The sequence below is a fragment of the Trichechus manatus genome, unplaced genomic scaffold, assembly GCF_000243295.1.
Source record: "Trichechus manatus latirostris isolate Lorelei unplaced genomic scaffold, TriManLat1.0 scaffold00010, whole genome shotgun sequence".
NCBI classification, from domain to species: Eukaryota; Metazoa; Chordata; class Mammalia; order Sirenia; family Trichechidae; genus Trichechus; species Trichechus manatus.
In genome coordinates, this window is record NW_004443946.1 from 28,994,984 (window position 1) to 29,018,018 (window position 23,035).

At 40.3% G+C, this 23,035-nt stretch overlaps 1 protein-coding gene across 4 annotated transcripts in view; it reads left to right on the forward strand.

The window, feature by feature from the left end:
* The first annotated feature begins 2,332 nt into the window (after positions 1 to 2,332).
* The window catches only part of GPATCH2L (G-patch domain containing 2 like), a 67,592-nt gene continuing 46,889 nt past the window's right edge, over positions 2,333 to 23,035 (forward strand). The window contains exons 1-3 of one of the 4 annotated variants that reach the window (XM_023726402.1): positions 2,333 to 2,559; positions 4,767 to 5,438; positions 18,315 to 18,379. In XM_023726402.1, the coding sequence (XP_023582170.1) occupies positions 4,777 to 5,438; positions 18,315 to 18,379 (727 nt within the window). In that variant the 5' untranslated portion in view covers positions 2,333 to 2,559; positions 4,767 to 4,776. Of the gene's footprint in view, positions 2,560 to 2,627; positions 5,439 to 18,314; positions 18,380 to 23,035 lie in introns of those variants that run through there. The other 3 variants (XM_012560041.2, XM_023726401.1, XM_023726400.1) reach the window with 3 other exon arrangements.

Consider the following 23,035-nt stretch of genomic DNA (forward strand, 5'->3'; position numbering starts at 1 on the left):
GGACAGGAAAGCTGGTAATGGGGAACCCAAGGTCAAGAAGGGGAGAGTGTTGACATGCTGTGGGGTTGGCAACCAATGTTACAACACATTATGTGTATTAATCGTTTAATGAGAAACTAATTTGCTCTGCAAACCTTCATCTAAAGTATAATAATAAAAAAAAAAAAGAATGGATGAGGTGGCATGATCCAAATTGTGTTTAAGGAAGCTCACCCTGCTGCCAGTGCAGAGAATGGCTTCTTTGGGGAAGAGACTGGAACTGGGAAGACCAGTAAGAAGGCTGCTCCATCATCCAGAAAAGTGGTTGCCTGCCCAGATGAGGCCAATGGCAGAATGAAAAGAAAGGAGAGAGTACCGATGGAAAACTACTGTATAAGTAGAATCCATGAGGGTTAGCATTTAACTAGATGAAGGGTATAAGGAGGAAACAGGAACTAAAAATGGCTTTGAAACGTCTTTCTTGGGTGACTGCATGGTGGTGGTGACATTTCCTAAACAGAACACTAGAGAAGGGGCAGATTTGGTAGGGACTGGGGAAGAAACTAAGCTTTGTTTTGGTATCTTAAACTAGAGATGCTGGTGGAGAAAGCAAGTGAAGAGATATCTAGCAGAAAATTGCACATAAAATCTGAATTGTAAGATATTTGGGAGCTTTCAGTGCTCATGGAGACAACTGACAACCCAGGAGCTCATGTGCTTTGCTAGAAAGAACTTAAGTAGAAAAGAGGGTCAAGGGCTGTGGATACCCGTTAGACATTTCCGTCTCTCTGTGGGAGTCACAAAGTTATCATGTCCAAAATGTAATCAATCGTCGTCCCACCAACCCTGTTTCTCTTCTTGACTTCTTTAGCTGGGCAAATGGCATCAGTCTTTCCCTTCGTCACCCTGGCTTGAAACCACAGTCATCTTTGTCTCCTCCCTTAACTCCTTACACAATAAGTTTCACCTACAGAAAATTCTAAAAATCCATAAAAACAACAGGTAGGAGATAAAGTCATTTATAATGAAACTATTTTGAAAAGTGTGTAGTGTATCATTCTGGTCACGTTCGTATGTTAAGTGTAGATTTAATTTCCTTTAAACATGAATAGGATCAATCTCTATATTTTTAGAGTAACTTGTGAAGTATAGCAGTCATCCAGAAATGTACACAATCATAAATCAATGACTTTTCATGGCATCAAATATTCTTCCACAGCATCAATTTTAAAAGACTGCAAGGTATTCCACCTCATAGATATATCATAATTTAGTTAACTAACTCTTGTTGTAGGCTTTTTTATTTCTAGTCTTCTCAACACCACCCCCCCAACAACACTGCAGAGATGAATCTACTTGCATATGACATTTTTGTGCCCATTTCCAATTTTTCCTTAGAATAAAATTTCTAGAAGCAGAATTGCTGGATGAAAAGACGTGCATTTTTTATTTTAAAATTTAGATTTATATTTACAGAAAAATTGCAAAGATACTGCACACAGCTCTCCTACACCCCACACCCAGTTCCCCTCACTATTAACATGTTACATTAGTATGTTACACTTGTCACAATTAACAAACCAATACTGGTACATAATTATTAACTGAAGTCCATTCTTTACTCATATTTCCTTAGTTTTTACCTAAGATTCTTTTTCTGTTCCAGGATCCCATCCAGGATGCCACATCACATTTATATGTCATGTCTCTTTAGGCTCCTCCGGGATGTGGCATTCTCATCATATCATATCAAGACTGTATACTATCAACATGACTTATCACTGTTGATGTTGACCTTGATCGCCTGGTTGAGGTTGTGTCTGCCACACAACTGTAAAATTACTTACTTTTTTTGCCTCTTTTCAACAGCCCGACTTAAGAAACTGGAAGTTATATTTATGTTAATTATCTATACAAATTATTTATAATGCTGCACAGTAAATGTCTCTTCTCCCCCATTTATTTATTCAACCATTTTTTGTATCAGTATGGACTCATGGTTATTTCTTGGATTACTTTGGATTATAAAACAATATAAGTTTATTACTTTTGCTGCTTAAGGCATGTGTTAACTTTCATGCTGAGTTAACTCACTGCAAAGGTATCCTCGCCATAGGTTGTACCAAGTCTCACCGTTAAGAATGAGAAGATCCATTTCCCCCAACTTTACACATCCTTTTTAAAAGTAGGTCAGCAAGTAAGGGCGAGGCCGATGCTCCTCCCTGACGCCCAATTTCCTGACGCCTCCAAGAAAGATGAGACCAGCTCGCTAGGATCCTTCCTCTGAGAAACACCTTAGCCCAGGAGAATTACTTCGCCAAGCTCTCCCCAACCGCCGCGCCTTCGTACCCCTTCGTGAAACTCCCGGATTCCCCGTGGCTCCGCCCCTAGCGGGGCGGAAATGGGCACGGCCGCGGGGCGGAAGCGCTGCACCGGGGGGCGGTTCTTCTCGTTAACCCCTCCCACTCTGCTATCCCTCCACCCCTCCGGCCCAGACCGGAAATGAGATCAGAGAGGGAAACCCCGGCTGGGAGACGCGGCCCAAAAAGCTGCGGCCCGAGGAGGCGGTTGCGGCAGCGGGTGAGGGCGAGGAGTGGGATGAGCGGGTTGGGGTTCAGAAGACCCACGCCAGCGAGGATCAGGACTCCGGGCAGCCAGAGTGGCTAGGGGCTGAGCGGCTAGGGGCGCCAGGGGGCTGCGACGGCCGGCGGGAGGGTCGGTGGTGGCGGGGCCTTGCTTTTCAGGGCCCATCGCCCCCATCCCGGGGTCATAGGGCCGTCTCTGGGGCGAGAGTACCCTCGTCTCCTCTCTGCATTCTGGCTCTTCGGGGTCGGCGACAGCGTGAAGTCTTGGTGTCCAGATCTGTGTTCGCCGTATCCCACGAGGACGGGTCAGGGAGTGGGGGAGAGTCCCCCAAACACGCTCTTCCTCACATATGTGGCCATGTTGCCATCCCCGAACAGGGAGGGAGTTCAGCCGCCAGAACTTGCCTTTAGGCACCTTCTGACTTAGGGGCTGACCCCTGCGCCTGCTGATTGAGCCTAGATGAGAAGTTGCCGCCTGCTTCCCCGCCTCTCCTTCACCCTGCGTCTGCCTCTCTTGTCACTTGCTGTCCACCAGCTTCCTGTTCCTTCCTGTGCGTGACTCAGACCGGCTTACCTCTCCCCGGGGGCTGCCAAGACGCAGGAGGTCCGCTCGGAGTCTGCACCGAGACTGGAAGTGTGGGAGTCTCAGGGTTCTCTTCTGTCATCTGCTGTTCGCATTGCAGCTTTTGAGGCAGGAACGGATTCTGAGCAGGCATTCGATTGGAAGTTATTTGGATGACTTCGGTCCACGTTAGAGTTTGTACAGTTCTGCCTGAGTTTTTAAAGTAGTAGTTCTTTATTAGGGAAGTAGATTCAGATTTGTTTAGCTTGCTTGGGTTTTAGGGTCAGTTGTCTCCCAAACGCCAATCATGGCATTCTAAACCGCCTCCTATTACTTAAGGGGATGAAGTCTTTTTATGTGTGTGGCTTTTGACACTTTGAGAAGTTATGTTTGGGTGGTAGTTTTGGAACTAGATGTTCTCATTGCTCCCACAGATGTGGCAGATAAGCCAATAGGCTGTTTTCCTGCCTTTGAATTCGTTGGCATAGGGACAGCATGAAAATAGGTCTTAGAAAGCCCTTCGAAAAATGTAAACTGCGTGAACAGAAATATGGTCTGAGAGTGGCACCACACAATTATGGTCCTGAAATTGTTTGGGCTTAAGAAAAGCTAGGGAAAAAATGATAATTCAATATGTATTATAATTAGATGTTGGACAAATTATGTTAGACATTTACCATTAAAAGGGAATTTTGAAAATTGCTCATGCTACTCTCATCGTTTGAAGGTTTGAATTTGAAGTGACCCCTGAAGCGTGATGGTTTGTTAAGAATGAGTAGGAAATTTTAGAGGCTCCACCCCGTCCCTGTCATTCTAGCCTCAGTAATTTCCTGTGGCTGTGTGGCACTAAAGCATTTAATTAGGATGATTACTTAATTGATTTTTTGAGAGATGGGGAGAGGAGCTTACAAGATGTTAATTATGAGAAAAATACATGACATACTCTATAAGGTGCTATGCTTGGTAGTTGCCAGGTGGTAGTCTGGACTAAATGGGTGTAAAGTTAGTCTTTTTTTTTTTCTATTTTGAGTACAGAGTCTTGGATCACTGTAAAGTCACTACAAAGTCTTGGATCACTAAAACTTCAAGCAGTCTTCCTTAGAGTATGTTACTAAATTGTCTTTCTGTTCCTCACCACCTGTATTCTCACCAGTGACCCCAGACCACAGAACAATCAATTCTTCACCCATTCTCAATATCATTTTGAGACTGGGCCCTACGCCGATTCTGAAATTGTGTGTTTTTCTACTCCTCTGTGATGAGATAGGCTCGTATCTTTTTGGATCTCATTATCGTGTAATTCAGTTACAAGTTTAATTGGAGAAGAAGGGGAAAAATCTATCCCCGTGAGTTTGTTTGCTTGTTTTTGCTAATATTCCTGTTGTCACCTAGTGAGTGAGTGAGTGAGTTTTTGTGGTTACGAACATGTTGACTTAAGGCATTTCACAAGGGCCAGATACTTATTTTTATTGGCTTAGGGGAGCATGGGTGGCAGGAACAGAATGTAAGTGTAGCTGGATGAAAGGCGACTTTATTTTCTGTAAACAGGGTCGACTCTGCAGTGCTGTGTTCTGTTTTATAAAATTATTCTAAACCATCAGATCCTATTCAGGCTTTTCTTGTTTTTGAACTTTTGGCAGATGTGGCCTCATGGATGAGCTGGTACATGACTTGGCCTCAGCCTTGGAGCAGACATCTGAGCAGAATAAGCTTGGTGAGCTGTGGGAGGAGATGGCCCTGAGCCCTCGGCAGCAGAGGCGACAGCTTCGGAAACGAAGAGGCCGGAAGCGCCGTTCAGACTTCACTCACCTGGCCGAGCACACCTGCTGCTACAGTGAGGCCTCGGAGTCAAGTCTGGATGAAGCCATTAAGGACTGTCGAGAAGTGGCTCCAGTCACCAATTTTAGTGACTCCGATGACACCATGGTAGCCAGACGGCACCCAGCTCTCAACACCATTGTTAAGAGTAAGCAACATTCCTGGCATGAATCTGACTCCTTTACCGAAAATGCACCTTGTCGACCACTCAGGCGCCGGCGGAAGGTGAAGCGGGTGACGTCTGAGGTGGCTGCCAGCCTTCAGCAGAAGCTCAAGGTGTCAGATTGGAGCTATGAGAGGGGCTGCAGGTTCAAGTCTGCTAAGAAGCAGCGTCTGTCTCGCTGGAAGGAGAATACTCCCTGGACCTCATCAGGCCATGGGTTGTGTGAATCAGCAGAAAACAGGACTTTCCTAAGCAAAACAGGAAGGAAAGAAAGGATGGAGTGTGAAGCAGATGAACAAAAACAGGGCTCTGATGAGAACATGTCAGAATGGTGAGATCTCCCTTACTAAGTCAAAGATTTTCCCGGTTGATTTTACCCAAAGTCTAACCCACACTCTTGATGTGGGTTAGACTTTGGGTAAAATTAAAAACCCAGCTTTCTTTGAAAGCCACCACTGTAATATTGACTTTGTAGTCTTCCTTTAATTAATGAGCTTATTTATCTCTAGTTTTTAAAGTACCATCCATGAATTTCTTTCTCTATGTTAAGAGGGCTATATGTAATAGAAACATATTTGTTTCTAGAAATAGTTTAAAATGTGTACCTCAAATTTTATTTTAAAAATAACCAGGAATTTTATTTTAAAAATAATTTACTGCTATTTATGCCATGCAGTCCATGCGTAAATATTTTTCTTTAGACCCAGGATCTCAGCAGAGGCCATTGTGTATATATGTGTTTGTGAGAGAAAATGCTGGTGATAGGCTTATGGACTTTGTAAAAACTCCTGGAAAGCTGCCTTTCCCCATGAAGAATCATTGCTTTAGATACTTTTATGCTCTAATTCTGTTCTCTGCTACATATATTTTGACTATATTGGGTTTATATTTTATAGCTGACAGTCAAGTTGTCAGAACCCATGGTGGGCTTTGAAAATAACAGTACTGAGTCCCACTAGTGTTATACCAAATGTGATTGAGCCTGAAAAACTTCCCTCTAATGGGTGCACGTTTAAAATGTCAGTGTAGTTTTGGTAACTATTAGAGTCTTAGGAACATTGATACTCTCAGTTGAGACTTCCATATTATTATTAATATAAACCTATGATATGTTTCTCTGTGAGGGTGCTGTTGGTGTTTTGCATAGGACAGTTCTTTGTGCTGAGGGATTCTCCCACGCGCTGCATCTCTACATTGTTCCCCCACCCCATTCATTGTGTCAATCCAGATGCCCTCATGAACGCTCCCTAGGTAGGTTGAGTTCTCACAGTTGAGAACCATTGTATTCTGTTATTGTTAATACAGTGAAACCTGTGAGAACTGGAACCTAGCAAAACTACCTTGTTTTTCCTGGTCTCGCGAGTTTTCCACCTTTGACAAGATGCAGTCGGACCGCTTTTTGATCACTGTCTATTAGTGGAAAACATTTTGGTTAGCAGCCGATCTCTTAACCACTGTGGCACCAGGGCTCCCTAGCTGTATTAGTTAACATTTATTATCATTGTGTGCTAGGCACTGTACTGCCTGCTTAACATAGATTCTTATTTAATATGATTCCACTATTTGTATTTTATAGAAGAGGAAACTGAAGGTGAGTGTTTAGATAAATTGCCCAAGGTCATCCAGTGGCAAAAGTGGGACTCATAGCTGGTTCCAAAGCTCATACTTAACCACCGTGCTTTGCTGCCCTTTAAATTTGCCTTTTCCATGAGCCTTCTTCTGTCTCATCTTAACTTTTACAACTGCAGAACATCTGACCTCTCTTAGGACTTTGGTTGTACTGAAGTTTGTCTTAAAAGCAAAGACATAAATCTTAGGCACTCTGAGGCCAGGCTGTGTCAGTTACAGGAAAAGCTGTTTAAGTCTGTATGCCTGCCCCTGTCGTGAATGGTTTTTAACCCAGCTTTTTTATTTTTCTTACTAAACTTTATATAGCCCAGTCTGCAAAAGTATAGGTAGGCTCATAATTTGGTTTTCCTAATTTTCCTCCAATATGTATTCTAGTGCCTATTTACTTCATTTTTATGTACAGTGAAACTTGTGAAAGTTGGAACCTGTGTGAAGTGGAAACCTGTCAGAGAAGGAAAACTCAAATATTTTCCACTAAAATGAGTGATAGAAAAAATGGTAAGACTGCACCCTGTCAAAGGTGGAAACTTGTGAGACCCGGAAAAACAAGGCTGTCCCGTCGAGTTCCTGCTCTCACAGGTTTCATGGTATAATCTTGGATTCCAAATGTATTTTTTTCATCACCTATTTTTAATCACACAAGACATGCTTGGTCAACTTATTGTAGCTTTTCACAATATTGAAACCCTCTCTTGAGGCACTCAAGTTTGTTTTTATATCCAGCATACATACATCCAGAAATACTAATCTTCTTCCTATGGAGAATGGTGATTTTAAAAGTAGCTTTCTGGCATGATAGCTTGTGTGTGTTTCTTGCCCAGTATTTCTTGTTAAACTGTGACATAATTGTGTGTGTGTGTGTGAGAGAGAGAGAGACACTTAACTCTAGCTACTCCAAGATAACAGCCCAAGTATGGCTCCAAATACAAGCCTGCATTCTAGCAAGGAGGCACTTCAGTCTTTCCTGTTCCGTCTTATCCTGAACACATCTATTGCACGTTACAGTCAGGCTGTGATAATATAAATTCCAGGTACCTAGGAGCCTGGATAAATTGAAGTAGGCAGGAATTCTGACGATATTCTTACTCTTTTCAAATTGAGGAGACCTTCTGCAGTTTGGGCTGTCTCCCTCCTGTTTCATGACTTCAGAGTTCTTTTGGTAATGTGGATTCCAAAGTCCTTGTAGCTATGAAGGAATAATGGGTGGGGAAGTATCAGATGCAGAATTAGAAAATTCTTCTTTAGAATCTTGTAATTATTTAGCAGTCCTAAATTCCCCTTGACTTATGTAGATTCACTTGTAGTTACCAACACAAAAATTTTTTCCCCCTCTAAATCCACCTTGTGGGGAAAGGGGAGTCATTCTTATTCTTTGACTGCATGTTGTGTTCAGCTTCTCAACAGTAAAGTAGAAAGAAAATGCTTTAGTTTTCAAACTACTGTATATTATTAAGCACTCCTTATAAATAGGACTGGCATTAAAGTGTATTTAAGTAGATAATAGTTTATGATTTGGATATTATACTCTGTTGGTAAATTGATTCTGTCAAAATTTTTTTACTTTTTTTCTGCATCAAAGAAATACTTTCATGAATTCCCTTTGTTATTCTTTCTTAAATTTACTTGGATGTGCCACAGAATAGAACTTTATTTTTTAGCAGCAGTAGTGAGAATTGTCAGAGTATATGATCCAACTTGTGAAAATACTAAGATGAAGCTGATCGTTAAGCTTAGCTAAGCCTAGTCAAAGAATAGAGTTCTTTTTAAAAGCATGTATTTGGTGTTTCAGATTAGAGTATGTATATCTCAGTCAGACCTTTATTTCCAGCTTCCTCACATTTACTCTTTGTTAACTAAACATGTAGTTTTAAGCTTAAACAATAATTCTTTTTGTTTTTCTCTTTCCGTTCTTTCTTAAGTTCTGCATCAACCAATCCCTCAAGAGTCCTGGGGAACTGAAAGTGGTTATGATATAAATAGTTTTTTTATGCTTGCATAAAAAGCAAACTGTTGTTTTAATATTTTTCTGTGATGTGTGTTTGACTGTTCTAAAATGAAACAACTCTCTTGTAAAATTACTTTCTACTGATTTTTATTCAAATTGTATAGCGGCTATTAATTCAGCAATTCATAGCCTAATTTTGCGGTGTTTTGAGCTAATACGTCATTTGTTTGTTCCCCTTGAATATAGTTTAGCTTCTTTTTCTTTTGTAAGTGAGTTGGTTTGGTGATGATCTGAAGTTGCAGTCAGAGCCTTCCTAAAGTGATGTATTAGAGGCCGATCTCACAGGAAAGAAAATACTCCCTTCTCCTAGGAGGCAAGTGACAGAGATAGAGTGCTAAACCTCCCCCCTCCTTCTCCAGCCCAAGCTGACCTTCTGCGGCCCCTTGGTGCCTCTTGTTTTCTTATTTTTATAGAAAATCAGTATCCCTTCTGACACAAACAATAGCTCAAAAGCAAGAATAAATGGGAGAAAGCTGAGATCTCTATCACCTCTCCCTTTAACTCCCCCAAACTCTTTAATTATGAGTGTGCTTTGCTCCAGGTGTTTGTGACGGTGAAATTGCTAAATGAGGACCATTTTCACCAAAGATTGGGTGATCAATAACACTCTATAGCAGGAGCTTGTTGGATCAGTAGCCTTCATTATTTCATGGTTAAGGTAAGTAGCCTCCTTTGCAAGTGGAGGTCATTAATCAGGGTTTACTGGAGCTGTGGAAAAGAATATATGTGGTAGGTTGAGGGTGTCCTGTTTTCTATTCTGTAAATAGAGATGCTGACCAAGAGCATATTTACAATTGTTGCAAATGGTGGTATTGCATCTGAGAGTACTGAATAGCCAGCACAGTGTGCTTATACGGATTTATTAAAAGTTCTGCTAGTATATCTTTAGGAACAACTGAAAAAGACAGCTTGGGAGGTGGATATGATACTATTGTGTTTGAAGGTCTGTCCCTTGAAAAAGGTCCCAGGGTGGTGCGAACAACTTGTGCTTGACTACTAACCAAAACATTAGGAGTTGGATCACACCCAGCAGCGCTGTGGAAAAGAGGCCTGGTGATCTGCTTCCATAAAGTTTACAGCCAAGAAAACCCTACCCTCAGTTCTACTCTGTCACACATGGGGTCGCTGTGATTTGGAATCCACTTGAAGGCAATGGATTTGGTTTTGGTTTGGCCTCTTGAAAGACTCTCTCTTGAAAGAAATGTTAGAATTATTCTGTGTGGCTCCAGAGAAGGGATCGAGGACTTATGAATAGAAATTATAGAGCTTTAAATGTTGCCTAAATATAAAATAGAACATTCTAAAAATTAGAACTCCATAAGAATGAAGTGAATTGTTTCATCAAGTGCTGAGTTCTAGGTATTCGAGCATGGGCTTGGTGACCACTTATTGGGTTATTGTGGTCTCGAGAAGGTTGAATTGAGTGACTGCTAAGGTCCCTTGCAACAAACACTGAGATTCTGCGATTCTTTTTCTGTCACAACCCACCTTCCTTCATTGTAGCTTCTTATTTAAAAAGGCATCTACTAAATAGCCTCCACTACCTGCTAACGTACTTATGAAGACATAAAATATTGTAAACTCACATCATCAGAAGCTAGAATTTAACAGTCTACCTATTGCCGAGATTTCCTTGAACTACAAGGCTGATAGCACTGGACCGGAGAATGCGAATGGAGGTCCCTACAGCAGTGCTGTGCCTGCCCGAAGGTAGATAGAAAGACCCTTCATCCTTTTTCTAGAGTCTGCCTTTGGTTTGGAAATACAAGATGTTTCAATCAGAAAACTGGGCAATTTGAGACAGTGTTGTTTCATCCTTCATTTCCCAATTGATATCTTTCGGTTTCTATTTGTAGGCTGTAACTCCCAGAAAACACCTGGATGGGGAGGCTTAGGGTTTTCTTTGTGTATCTGTGTTTGGAAGCAGGAGGCAGTCACAGAGTATTGAGTCCTGGGAAGTATGGTCTCCAAGTATAAAGTACTCTTGGCATGGGCAGAGAGTGAACAGACTCTCTTAATAGTGCATCCTGGAGATTTCAGTGTTCTATAAATCACTGTTTATTGCACACTCCTGGAATGGTGTCAGAATCAGGCAGTGAAGGTGAGGAGAAGATCCTGTCTTAGTCCAGCACAGCTATACTAGATAAAAGCCTACCTGTAATGCTGGGGATTACGCTAGTGACTCTGCATGTTGCTCCTGGCCAGCTGTAGATCTGGGAAGGGCATGCTACCCATAACCAAGAGGCTAGAGAATGGGACCAAGAGTAATGTATACACTCTGTTGCGAACACTAGTTTGGAGTAAACCAATGCACAACAGGAGGCTTTGGAGCAAGTTCTGCAGAATAAGGGAAAGAGAAACATCATTCTGAAAATTCAGAGGAAGAACAAATCTTTAAAAATGATTGCCACTAGGAACCAGAACATTTTGAAAAGTCTTCATCAGGATATAAGAAGATATAATCACTTCGAAACAAGAACAGGAAGTCAAAAGGAGAGAAAGACAGCTATTTGAAAAAACAGTAGTATGGGAGGAAGAATTGTAGGAAAATTAAAGTGTAATTGCAATATTAAAATGAAGGACGGTTTGTTGTGCAGAAAATTGAATTGATTGATGTGGAAAACTTTGGAATCCCTCCCAAAATGCAGAGGGAAGAGCTAAAAATGAGAGAAGAAGATTGATCTAGAGGCAGAGAACAGAGGCCTAGTCTGTGAGTATGTAAAGAAATACTCCTGAGGAAGAAACCAAAGCAGTTGGAACAGAAGAATAATTTAAAAAGTATAACTGAAGAGAAAAAGCATTCCCAAGTTGAAAAAATTGAGTGCAAAGATTAAAAGGGAAAACTAATGAAAAGAGACCTCCACCTAGACAGATCCCGGCAATATTTTTGCATCCCATATTGGGGGTGGGGGTGGAGCAGGTAAAGCAGCCGAGCACTTAATAGTTGCGCCACCAGGGCTCCTTGCTTGAATGAATAAGAGGTATCAATGGTGTTTTATTAGGCATGATTCCTAATGATGATCTGTGTCTCTGAAAGTGGATGCCATACCAAATCATCTGGTCTATTGTGAGTGTCTCTTTACAAAGGAGCTCTGGTGGAATGGTTTAATGGATTGATATGTGATGAAGCAAATAAAGCAAAATGTTAATTGCAGATTCCAGGTGAAGGAGTTCCGGGTGTTAACTAACTTTTTAACTTTTGTGAATGTTTGAAAAACTTCATGATAAAATGTTGGGTGTGGGGGAAGACTCTGGACTGTTGGTTAGGTTAACTTTCTTTACACTTCTGTGATTTCAGTTGCTTTTCTAACAGTATTATACTAATTAGGTAGTACAGTTGGTGGTCCAGAATCCAGGCTTTAATTTTGTTTGTATTGTATGTAAAATAGCGGTGGTAATACTGCTGAATAAAGTACAGGAACAATTCTGAGTGAAAGGCATAATAGAGAAGTGTGATATATTACCACCATTTTAACTCTCATATGATTTTTTTTTGTTTAAGACATTTTCTGGCTTCTAAAATGGGATGGTTTTTTATAATACAGGTTATATTCTAGGTGTCTTAGTTATCTAATGCTGCTATAACAAATACCACAAGTGGATGGCTCTAACAAATGTAAATTTATTTTTTCACAGTTTAGGAGGCTGGAAGTCTGAATTCAGGGCACCAGCAGGAGGGGAAGGCTCTTTGTGTGGTCTCTGGGGGAATATCCCTTTCAGTTTCTGTAGACCTGGCATTCCTTAATTCCTTGGCAGTCTTCACGTGGCATGTATCTTCCTCTCCCTTTATACTTGCTTTTCTGTGCCTAATCTGCTTGTTTTCATATATCCAAAGCAAGTAGGTTTAAGATAAACCTATATGGAGCCCTGGTGGTGCAGTGGTTAAGAGCTTAGGTGCTGACCAAAAGGTCAGCAGTTCGAATCTACCAGCCAGCCACTCCTTGGAAACCCTATGGGGCAGTTCTACTCTGTCCTGTAGGGCCGCTATGAGTTGGAATTGACTCGACAGCAGTGGGTTTGGTTTTTTTTGGTTACACTGATAATGGCTTCTTAGCAGAGAAAACCTTATTCCCAAATGGGATTACATCCACAGGTATAGGAGTTAGGATTCCAACACATATTTTTGGGGGACAACAATTCGATCCATAGCCCTGGGCTTGCTCCACCCTTTATTAATTGATCGAAAAATATTCTTCCTTGGAGAGTATTCTGTCTCTTCATACCCTTCTCCTCCCACAGTCCAGACTAATAGTTACTTATAAAACAAATGCATTTATTTATTTTTAAAAATCTTTCTTTGTTTATTTGGTGAAAATATACATAACAAAGTTTACACCACTTCAACAGTTTCTACATGTACAATTCAGTGACATTGGTTACATTGTTCAACTTGTGCCACCTTTTCAACAACCTTTTCCAAATGATTTCATCATCATTAACACAAACTCACTGCCCCCCAACATCTCATCTATCCTTTTGAGTTGCGTTGTCAATTTGATCACGTATGTTTAATTATTTAAAAGAGTAAAATGCCTAATGCAGACTTTTTTTCTAATTAGGCTAAACTATCATTTGGTTCAAAGATGACTTTAGGAAATAGTTTCAGTTCAAGGTTTAAATATTTTTTTCAGGGTAATAATTTTGGGAGGGTTATCCAGCCTCAACAGCTCTCGAAAGTCTGGATTCTATGAGAATTTGAAACTCTGTTCCACATTTTCCCCATTTGGATCATGATCCTTTTATAGGATCTTTGATCAAGATGTTCAGTAATGGTAGCCGGGCACCATCCAGTTCTTCTGGTCTCATGGTAAAGGAGATTGTTCACGAAGACGATTGGACACCTATCAAATGAATGCATTTAAATTGACGTGTTTCTTTGTTTTAGTGTTGGTTATAGCACAGTGTCTGGTATATAGTAAATGCTTAATAAGCGCTTGCCAATGAATGAGTGAGTGAAGGTTTAGGAGAAATAGGGGAGAAATTCTCTCCTTCTCCTATTAGAGATATTTTATTCTCCCAATTTAGGATTGAATTTTTTGAATGATGAATATTACTTGTAAGGTTATTATATTTCCTCTCCAAACTATTTTAGAAATATTCTAGGAAGATTTTTGTATGTAAACTATTTATAGATTAAACCATAGGAGAAGAGTGGGTGCAGAATAACTCCCAAGGCAAGCCAAGGGGCGTTGATGCCTGGAGGAATTGCTGCCAATTTAGGAAAAGACAAGCCTTTATTGCCTTTTTTCTTTGTGGGATTTGTCTTGTTACTTTTATCTAAAGATTAGTAAAGACTGGGTTTCTGTCTCCTGACTAAGCTTCAGAGGGCTATGAGTGGAGTAGACACTAGAGGTAAGATCACATTTTTTTTCTTATAAAAACAAGGAACAAAGCTTTTTATCCTTGGCTTGTAAAAAGGCTCATAGCACAACAGTTACAAACAAATTTGAAGGTTTTGGAATAGGAGAAATGTAGGAGGCTGACGTCTTTGAACTTAGCAGAGGTGCTAAAAGCAAATTGTCTTTATTGAAAGTTGGTAGCTTATTTTTAGCAGAATATTAAAGTGCATTAACTAAATTAACATTTTATTAAAATAATAAAATCATTATTAAAATCCTACTGAAACGATTTTTTTTTTTTTTTAACCACAATCTCTGAGCTGTGAGTGAGTGCTGAAGGACTGGAAAATTTCGACTTATAACTTGGAAGGGGAAATATGTGCTTCTACTTTATAGCTATCACTACATTTTTGCATGCTATATCATAGTGTTTATGTGCAAGCATACCATGAAACTACATCACCTGCTTTTTTCCTCTTCAGCAAATTGCTAACAAGTTCTTAATGTATGACTAGATTTCCACAATGCAAGTTGTTCTGTGGGAATAAATAGAAACAGCAAATGCTATCAGATGAAACGTTTCCAGACACTGGTAGAATGATGGCAGTTTTATGTAAAAAGTGTTCTGTAGACATAATTTTTTTTTTAAATGAAGAAAATACATGTTTCCCTTGACCATAATCTTAAAATCCTGATGCTATTTCTATGGCATTGTTATCTTTACTACAATTAACTATACATAGGAAACTCTCATAGAAAAGTTGAATCCAAACTCTATCAAGAACATTGATTCTCCTGAAATGTTGTAGACAGAAAATCTATAGTGACAAGAGGGTTAGAGGTTACCAGCATCTTTCTTGATCCAGCAGACATTCTTTGAGTTTACCCCTTTTATTTAGAATATGAGAAGAGAATTGAATCCATGCAAAAATGAATCAAGCAAGCACTGTATCTTGTAGTGCTTATAGGTAGCTGGAAATGAATGGAGTAAGGATAGGCTTTGTGATAAACCAACAATTTAATTTTTATAACTGGAAAATATTCAAACGGAAGAGACCATAGACATTGCAGAGGGGAACTTGTAACTCATGTAGAGCAGGGGTTGGCAAGATTTTTCTATAAAGGGCTAGATAGTAAATATTTTAGGCTTTGTGGGCCATATATTTTGTTAAAACTACTCAACTCTGCAGTTGTAGTGTGAAAACAGCCATAAACAATATGTAAATGATTGAGTATGGCTGTGTTCCAATAAAGCTTTATTTATGGACATTGAAATTTGCAGTTTATATCATTCTGTGTGTTACAAAATATTCTTTCTCTCAATTCTTTTTTCAGCAATTTCAAAACGTACAGACCATTCTTAGCTTGTGGGCCATACAAAAACAAGTGATAGGCTGTAGTTTGCTGACCCCCAAATCTCAGTATGATTCTGCTAACCAACAAAGTATATAACATGATTATTGTTGTTGTTAGGTGCCCTTGAGTCAATTTCAAATCATAGTGCCCCCTTGTGACAGAGTTAACTGCCCCATAGGGTTTTCTAGGCTTTAATCTTTATGGGAGCAAATTGTCAAGTCTTTCTCCCATGGAATCGCTGCGTGGGTTTGAACTGCTGAACTTTCAGTTAGCAGCTGAGCGCTTAACTGTTGCATCACTAGGACTCCTTTATAAAATGATGGTGGAGTGGAATATCTGTCCCATGGCCTGGTGTGCTTTTTAACTCCCCTTAAGAGAAATTTAAAAATGTAAAATCTGCTTTCTCTTCGAAGAGAGATGGGAAGAAAATAATAAAGTCATAATATACAAGACTGTATAGTTAAGACTTCATGGAGTTAGACCACTCATGTTATTTTGAATTCACTAAAAATACAAGAATGACACCATTAAGATCAGCAGGGAGAGTTTTTGAATTTAGAAGTAGGCAGAATACAGTACTTGCTGAGAAGGTCTTCTGGATTTCACTGTAGAGCTCGTTGAAAATTCTAGATTCACTGGAGGGCATTATGCTGAGTGAAATAAGTCAGTCACAAAAGGACAAATATTGTATGAGACCACTACTATAAAAACTCATGAAAAAGTTTACACACAAAAAGAAGCAAATCTTTGATGGTTACGAGGGAGGGGAGGGTTGGGAATGGAAAAACACTAAATAGACAATAGATAAGTGGTGACTTTGGTGCAGGATAAGACAGTACACAATAGTGGGGAAGCCAGCACAGCTTATCAAGGTCATGGAAGCTCCACAGACACATCCAAACTCCCTGAGGGCAGTGGGGATCATGGTCTCAGGGAATATATAGCTCAATTTTTCATAACATAGTTCATAAAGAAAATGTTCTACATTCTGCTTTGGTGAGCAGCATCTGGGGTCTTAAAAGCCTGTGAACGGCCGTCTAAGATACTCCACTGGAATCCTTTGGGAGCAAGGGAGAATGAAGAAAACTAAAGCCATAAGGGAGAGATAAGTCTAAAGGACTAGTGGACCACAACTACCATGGCCTCCACCAGACTGAGTCCAGTACAACTAGATGCCGCTCGGCTGCCACCACTGACTGCTCTGACAGGGATCACAATAGAGGGTCTCGAACAGAGCTGGAGAAAAATGTACAACAAAATTCTGACTCACAAAAGACCAGACTTACTGGTCTGACAGAGACTGGAGAAACCCCAAGAGTAAGGCCCCTGGGCAGTCTTTCAGCTCAGTAATGATATCACTCCCAAGGTTCACCCTTCATCCACAGATTAGACAAGCCCGTAAAACAGAACGAGACTTAAAGGGGCACAACAGCCCAGGGACAAGGACTAGAAGGCAGGAGGGGACAGGAAGGCTGGTGGTTGGGAACCCAAGGTTGGGAAGGGAGAGTGTTGACTTGTCATGGGGTTGTTAACCAATGTCATAAAACAATATATGTACTGTTTAATGAGAAACTAGTTCTGTAAACCTTCATCTGAGTACAATAAAGAAAATTCTAGATTCATCCAAACCCAGTGATACGGCTTTGTGAGAAATTTCTTACAATGATCCCTGAGAAGGTTCCCATTTGTAAGTATAGAAGAAAATAAAATGAAAGAACATATAAAGAAATAGGGTGGATTTGATTGGCTCCGTGGCAGCAAATCTCTTGGGTCTGTTACTCAAAGACAAGCTTAAATAAGGAAAGCATTGCTACTTAATTTAACAGCATTTTTAAGATTTAGTGTTGGCAAGATTTTTGGAAATGTTGCAAAATACAAAATATTTTCAGGTTTTTGATCCAGGAATGTAGACTGGGATTTTTGCCAAGCCTTTTTTTTCTGCAGAAGCTCTAGTGACGTAGTGGTTAAGAGTTCGGCTGCTATAGCCTGGTGAAAGTGCTTCTTCCTTGCTTTGGTTTTCTCCATCTTCTACAGTAGGTTAAAAAAAAAATTTTTTTTTTTTTTTTTTTGGACTAGCTTAGAAGGAAATAACTCCGATCAAGGAAATAGCTAATATTGTAAAAGAGAAATTTTTTTTTGAACCAGATGAATCAAATTCGATGAAGAGTAGATGGAAGAAAAGTGTCATCAGAAGAAACAGAATCATCTGTGAGCGATAGCTTAGAAAATGAAGCTGGTTAGACTGAATTCAGTGGGGCAAAAGTTTTATTTCAAAGAGTTCAAATAAAGTTTGTTTTCATTTTTATATTTTTAACCTGAGCTCCTTTTTGAAAATGAATTCTGTTATACATACTTGATATCAAGGAAGGCATTAAATTTAGAAAATATAACTTTGTCCCTTTTTTTTCTGTTCATGGATTTTTGTTTGCTGTTTATTAAATAGGGAAAAAGAAACTTGAGAGATGCTAAATATCTTAAAATATGATAGCTTTATTTGAAACTGATAGTTGACAATATTTAAAAATAAAGTTTGTTGGTAAATTTGTAAATTTCTGGTGTTGTTTAATGTACTGAACCAGATTCACATTACTTTTATGAGCCATAATAGCCTTCTATTTCTAAACTAACAAAGTGACTTTAGATATTTTAAAAGTACCTTGAAATATAAGTAAGTTTTAGAATTCTCGTCTTACATTTCTTCTGTTTTGGGGAAAATATAAACTTCTTCTAATGGCTTTACATGGAAATTTATATATCTGATTGGCTAATGGGCCAGTGGACAATTCAGGGGAGCTTGGGAGGACCTTTTGAAAACCAGAAGAACGTACAGTGTTTTCACTGGAGCTGATGTTTTCTCTCATGTTTTTCTCTTTTTCAGTGAAACTAGCAGTGTGTGTAGCAGCAGTGACCCTGGACTATTTACCAACGATGAAGGCCGGCAAGGTAATCTTGATCTCAGTCTGAGGACACTGGTTCATTGTTCATGGCAAGATTCTAATGATCATAGGAGTGACTCACTGAGAAGATGATGGTTGTCTATGGCAGTGGTTTTCAAACTTTAGGGCATGTAAGAGCCCCCTGGGGAACTGTTACAACTGCAGATTCCTGAGCTCTTAGACATCAAATTGGTCTACAGTAGGCCCCTGGAACCTGCATTTTTCAAGAGCAACTTAGATGATCCTTATGCAGGTCATTCAGATTCTGAGACTCATTGGTCTAGGGAGGACGGGACTTTGGGACTTTTGGGAAGTTGCTTTTTATTAGAACCAACAAAAATCCTCAAGCACCCCTCTCTTGTTTTGGATGTTGTTAAGACATTCTTATTTTCACATAGAGAGAAGGTAGTTATTTCTATAACCTTATTTATGAAACAATCATAATATTCTGAGTGAATATATAAAATATTCTTGCTGAAGTTAAAACTACTAAAGTTTAGTATGGAGCAGTGTGAATAAGACTGGTGTATGTTGAAGTGCTCAGCTGCTAACCGAAAGGTTAGCCATTCGAACCCATCAGCTGCTCCGTGGTAGAAAGATGTAGCAGTCTGCTTCTGTAAAGATTTACAGCCTTGGAAACCCTATGGGTTTCCTGTTCTGTCCTATAGGGTCACTGTGAGTAGGAATCGACTCGATGGCAGTGGGTTTGGTTTGTTTTTGATGTTAATAACTAGTACTTTATTTTTACTACCTAAACAGCAATTTTGACACTTTGCCATGGTACAAGGGCATTCTACAAAACTCTTGTCCTATAGACTTGCTTCCAAACCCTGAGTGCTTTAACCATTGCACCACCAGGGTTCCTATAGACTTGCTTTGGGCCACATTAATTGTGATTTCATATGGCCTTTTTTGGGTGTAGTTTCCTTATCTTCTAAATAAGGGATTTGTAGGAGATCTCTAAAGTGCCTTCTAGCTCTGAAATCCAGTGATCTTCTCTAAGAGTTAAGTGATTGAAGGACAGAGGCACAGTGGCTACATATCTAGGTTGATCCAGGTAGGCTCTGTAGTAACTGAAGGGATCCTGTGACTGTGAAACTCAGGATCCAAGCCTGATTTGGAGAGAGACTGTGGGGAGGGTATCTCATCCATGCCTAAGAGTTATAAGTCTGGAGAAAGTTTCAATCCAATGGAGTTGTTAAGCTTCCTACTCTAATGGAGGGTTGTTGTGAGTATGTTTGTACCTCTTTCTGTTTCTGAGGGAGCGAGGTATCATTAGAGGCTGTGTGTGTGTGGCCAGGTAGGCTCTAGCTAGGGTCTTGATTCTGTTATCTTATACCTGGAAAATCTGGCTGTCTTTCTGTGTATGAGCTGGTATGTTCCGTTCAGAGTTACAGATATTTGCTCTTTTTCCTTGCTTTTACCACAGTGCTATGAAATACCATAATATATCTCTTAAAATTTATGATGCATAATTATGCAGAGGTGGAAAAAGTGTGGCCCTATTACAGCATATTAAGTTTTGGCCCTTTGGAAAGTCTTTACTAATAAGGATTCCTTGACTTGTCAAGAAAAATTACAGAATATTTTTCTCTAGCTTCAACTCTCCTCCCTTTCACTGCTTCAGCTTCACATATTCTGGTGATAATTAGGTGCTTAGAGTTCTCAGCACAAAACTGTGCTTCCGTGCCTTTGTTATGCTGATCTCTCTGCCTCAGATCTCATCCTCACCTTTCCTAGAGTGACTGGTCATCCACCAAGACACAATTCTCCTTTTGCCCCTCTAGATCTGCTTTTCAGTCTTCTCTGTGCCCTGGGTAGCTGATCGATTTTATAGACTGCATCAGTAGGCTTTCTTGCTCTTGACTTCTTTTTGGGTGTGGCCAATAGGAGGCATCAGCAGAGGATTGGAGGGAGGGAGGTGAGTGAGATTGGGTGTATTAGTCAAGTTTTTATTGTGATAGTGCTGGTTAGCAACCCTAAAATTTCAGTGGTTAACCACAACCACCATTTATTTCTTACTATCGTGCTGTGGGTTGGCTGTGGTTTGGCTGATCTTACCTGGGCTCAGCTGGTTTGTAGTCTTCAAGTTAGGTTTATATCTACTCAGTGTATCCTATTATGGCACCTAAACTAAAGGAGCAATGACAGTTTGAGGCATGGGCGTCTTGTGGTGGTGGGCATAAACACCAAGAGACCAAACCGGGCCATGTATGCATACTTAAAGCCTTAGCTTGAATTGCATCTTCACAGTTGTTAAGAGCCAAGGCTGCTAACCAAGAGGTCAGCAGTTCAAATCCACCAGCAACTCCTTGGAAACCCTGTGAGGCAGTTCTCCTCTGTCCTATAGGGTTGCTATGGGTCGGAATTGACTCGAAGGCAACAGGTTACTGTTTTTAATGTTCTACTATCTGAAGCAAGTCATAAGACCAGGCCAGTGTCAGTAGGGCACAAGAGGAGGGCATGCAGAACCCCATGGCAAAGAGCGAAGGGCATGGATATATCATGCTATTATAGGGAGGGAATGAAGAACTGGAAACAATAACGCAGTCTGCTGCATTGGATTATATCTTTCCCTGGCTTCCTTTCTGTTGGACTGCTGGTTGTGATCCTCTGTTGAAGGCCACAGCTCCTGTTTGGCAGCCTTGTGCTGTAAGCACAGTTCTCTCTCTGGGCTCTGGTAACCACTTTCCCTTGCCCCTTCAGGTCTAGGAATGGTCAAGATTTCCCATTGTTGCTAGCTTCAGGTTGCCGCATCACCCCTATTGTTTCCTTTAATGCTGTCTATCCCTTTGTAAATAGTCACTTCATTAAAGTCTCCTCAATTACCCCACTTAAATGTCCCATCTGTTTCCTGAAGGGATTCTGGCCGATAGACTCAGCTTAGACATCATCTCCTAGAAGCCTTATTCTCTTTCTTTGTTCTCTTGTGGCTCCTTGTACTTCTTGTTTTCTTATCACTTGCTATATTACATTCTTATTGTTTGTGGGTGTGTGTCTTTTCCATTGAAGCTTTTCAAGGGAGGAATTACTTTATTATTTGCAGCCACAGTACTTAACACACTGCCTGGCATATAGTGAGCTCTTAAAAAATAGTTATTGAGAAACCAAGATAAGAGGATACCTCCCTTTCCTCCCCTCCTCCCAACCAAACAAAATTTTACACAGACTCTCTAATTATAAGACAACAAAACCTATTTTGGTTTTAAAGCAAGATTCTAGAGGGGCTGGAGGTCAGGAGACAGATCCACTCAGCCTCTTCCTTATTCCCTGGTAGCACTCTTTTGAGGAACTCCTGCATCAGGCATCCTAGTGAACCCAGGTTGAAGACTCCTGGTCTAGATGGTCTCACAAGGTTTCTTCCAGCTCAGTGAGTCCCTTTTTGTATTATTAAAAGTCTTGAGTTAGTGCTTGAGTACCAAAAAAATTCCACTGTAGTTTATGTCGATACTCATTAAAAGCATTTGTAAACACGATCTATCTAAATATGCTGTTTAATAAATGGCCTAAGAATGCTTATGGATCAGAAGGTATTCATATAGTGTAGTGTGTAGAAACTAATCATTGTTAATTCTAATGCCTGTCTTTAGTTCATCTACATACCTGGTTTGGTGAGGTGCTTTGAGAGCAGTGGTTCTCAAAATGTGGTCCCTGGAGCAGCTTGGCATCACTAGGGAACTTGTTAGAAGTGCAGACTCTTGGTCCTGCCCCAGACCTATTGAATTGGAAATTTTAGAGGTAGGACCCAGCAGCCTGTGTTTTAACAAGCCCTCTAAGGAGCCCCCAGAGCCGTGGTGGCACAGTGGTTAAGAGCTCAGCTACTAACCAAAAGGTCAGCAGTTCATATTCACCAACCACTCCTTGGAAACTCTATGGGGCAGTTCTGCTCTGTCCTGTAGGGTCACTATGAGTCTGAATTGACTCGACGGCACACACTAACAACAACTGGTGCTTCTGATGGAGGCTGAAGTCTGAGAACCATTGTTCTAGAGAGACAGCTGTTTGTGGTGTGTTTTTATAAGTAACTGATTTTAAAGTAACTTCTTCAGTGGTAATGCTACTGTTCATCAGTACACAGTTTTCATTGCTTCTTTTGAAGATCTCTACAGTGATTTAACAGTTAGCATTATCCTGGATGTTAGTGGCCCATGAAACTGATACTTCAGGCGATTGGCATATCATGAGCGGCTTCCCTAGGATCCAGTACAGTTTAGAGAATGAACGTATTGTAGACTCTTTAGATGTTCTTGTAATAATTTTATTAATCCTTGCTATTTTGAAAGTGGGACAGGGTGGCAGACATGAAGTTACCTGTCTTATTCTATGTTGGCAGGAATAAACTATGGTAGAAACTGAGATGCTGTCGTTGAAACCAATAGAAAGAAATTTGAACCAAGAGTCTGGATGTGTGGGTCTAGTCTCGACTTTGTCATTGATGAGTGGTATGGCCTTAGGTAAATGGTTTAACTTCTTGACAAGCCTTGGGGAATTATATTGCTTGTCTCTGTGGTTAGTTTTTTCCTGATAGCTTGAATTGCTAGTGTCCTGGCGATTTTCTGTCCCATTAATGAGATACCAAGGGAAAAAAGAGGTCTGGACATACATTCTTTATTCACCTATTGTGAAAAATGCAAAAAAGTAAGAAATCCCTCAGGAGCAGCTC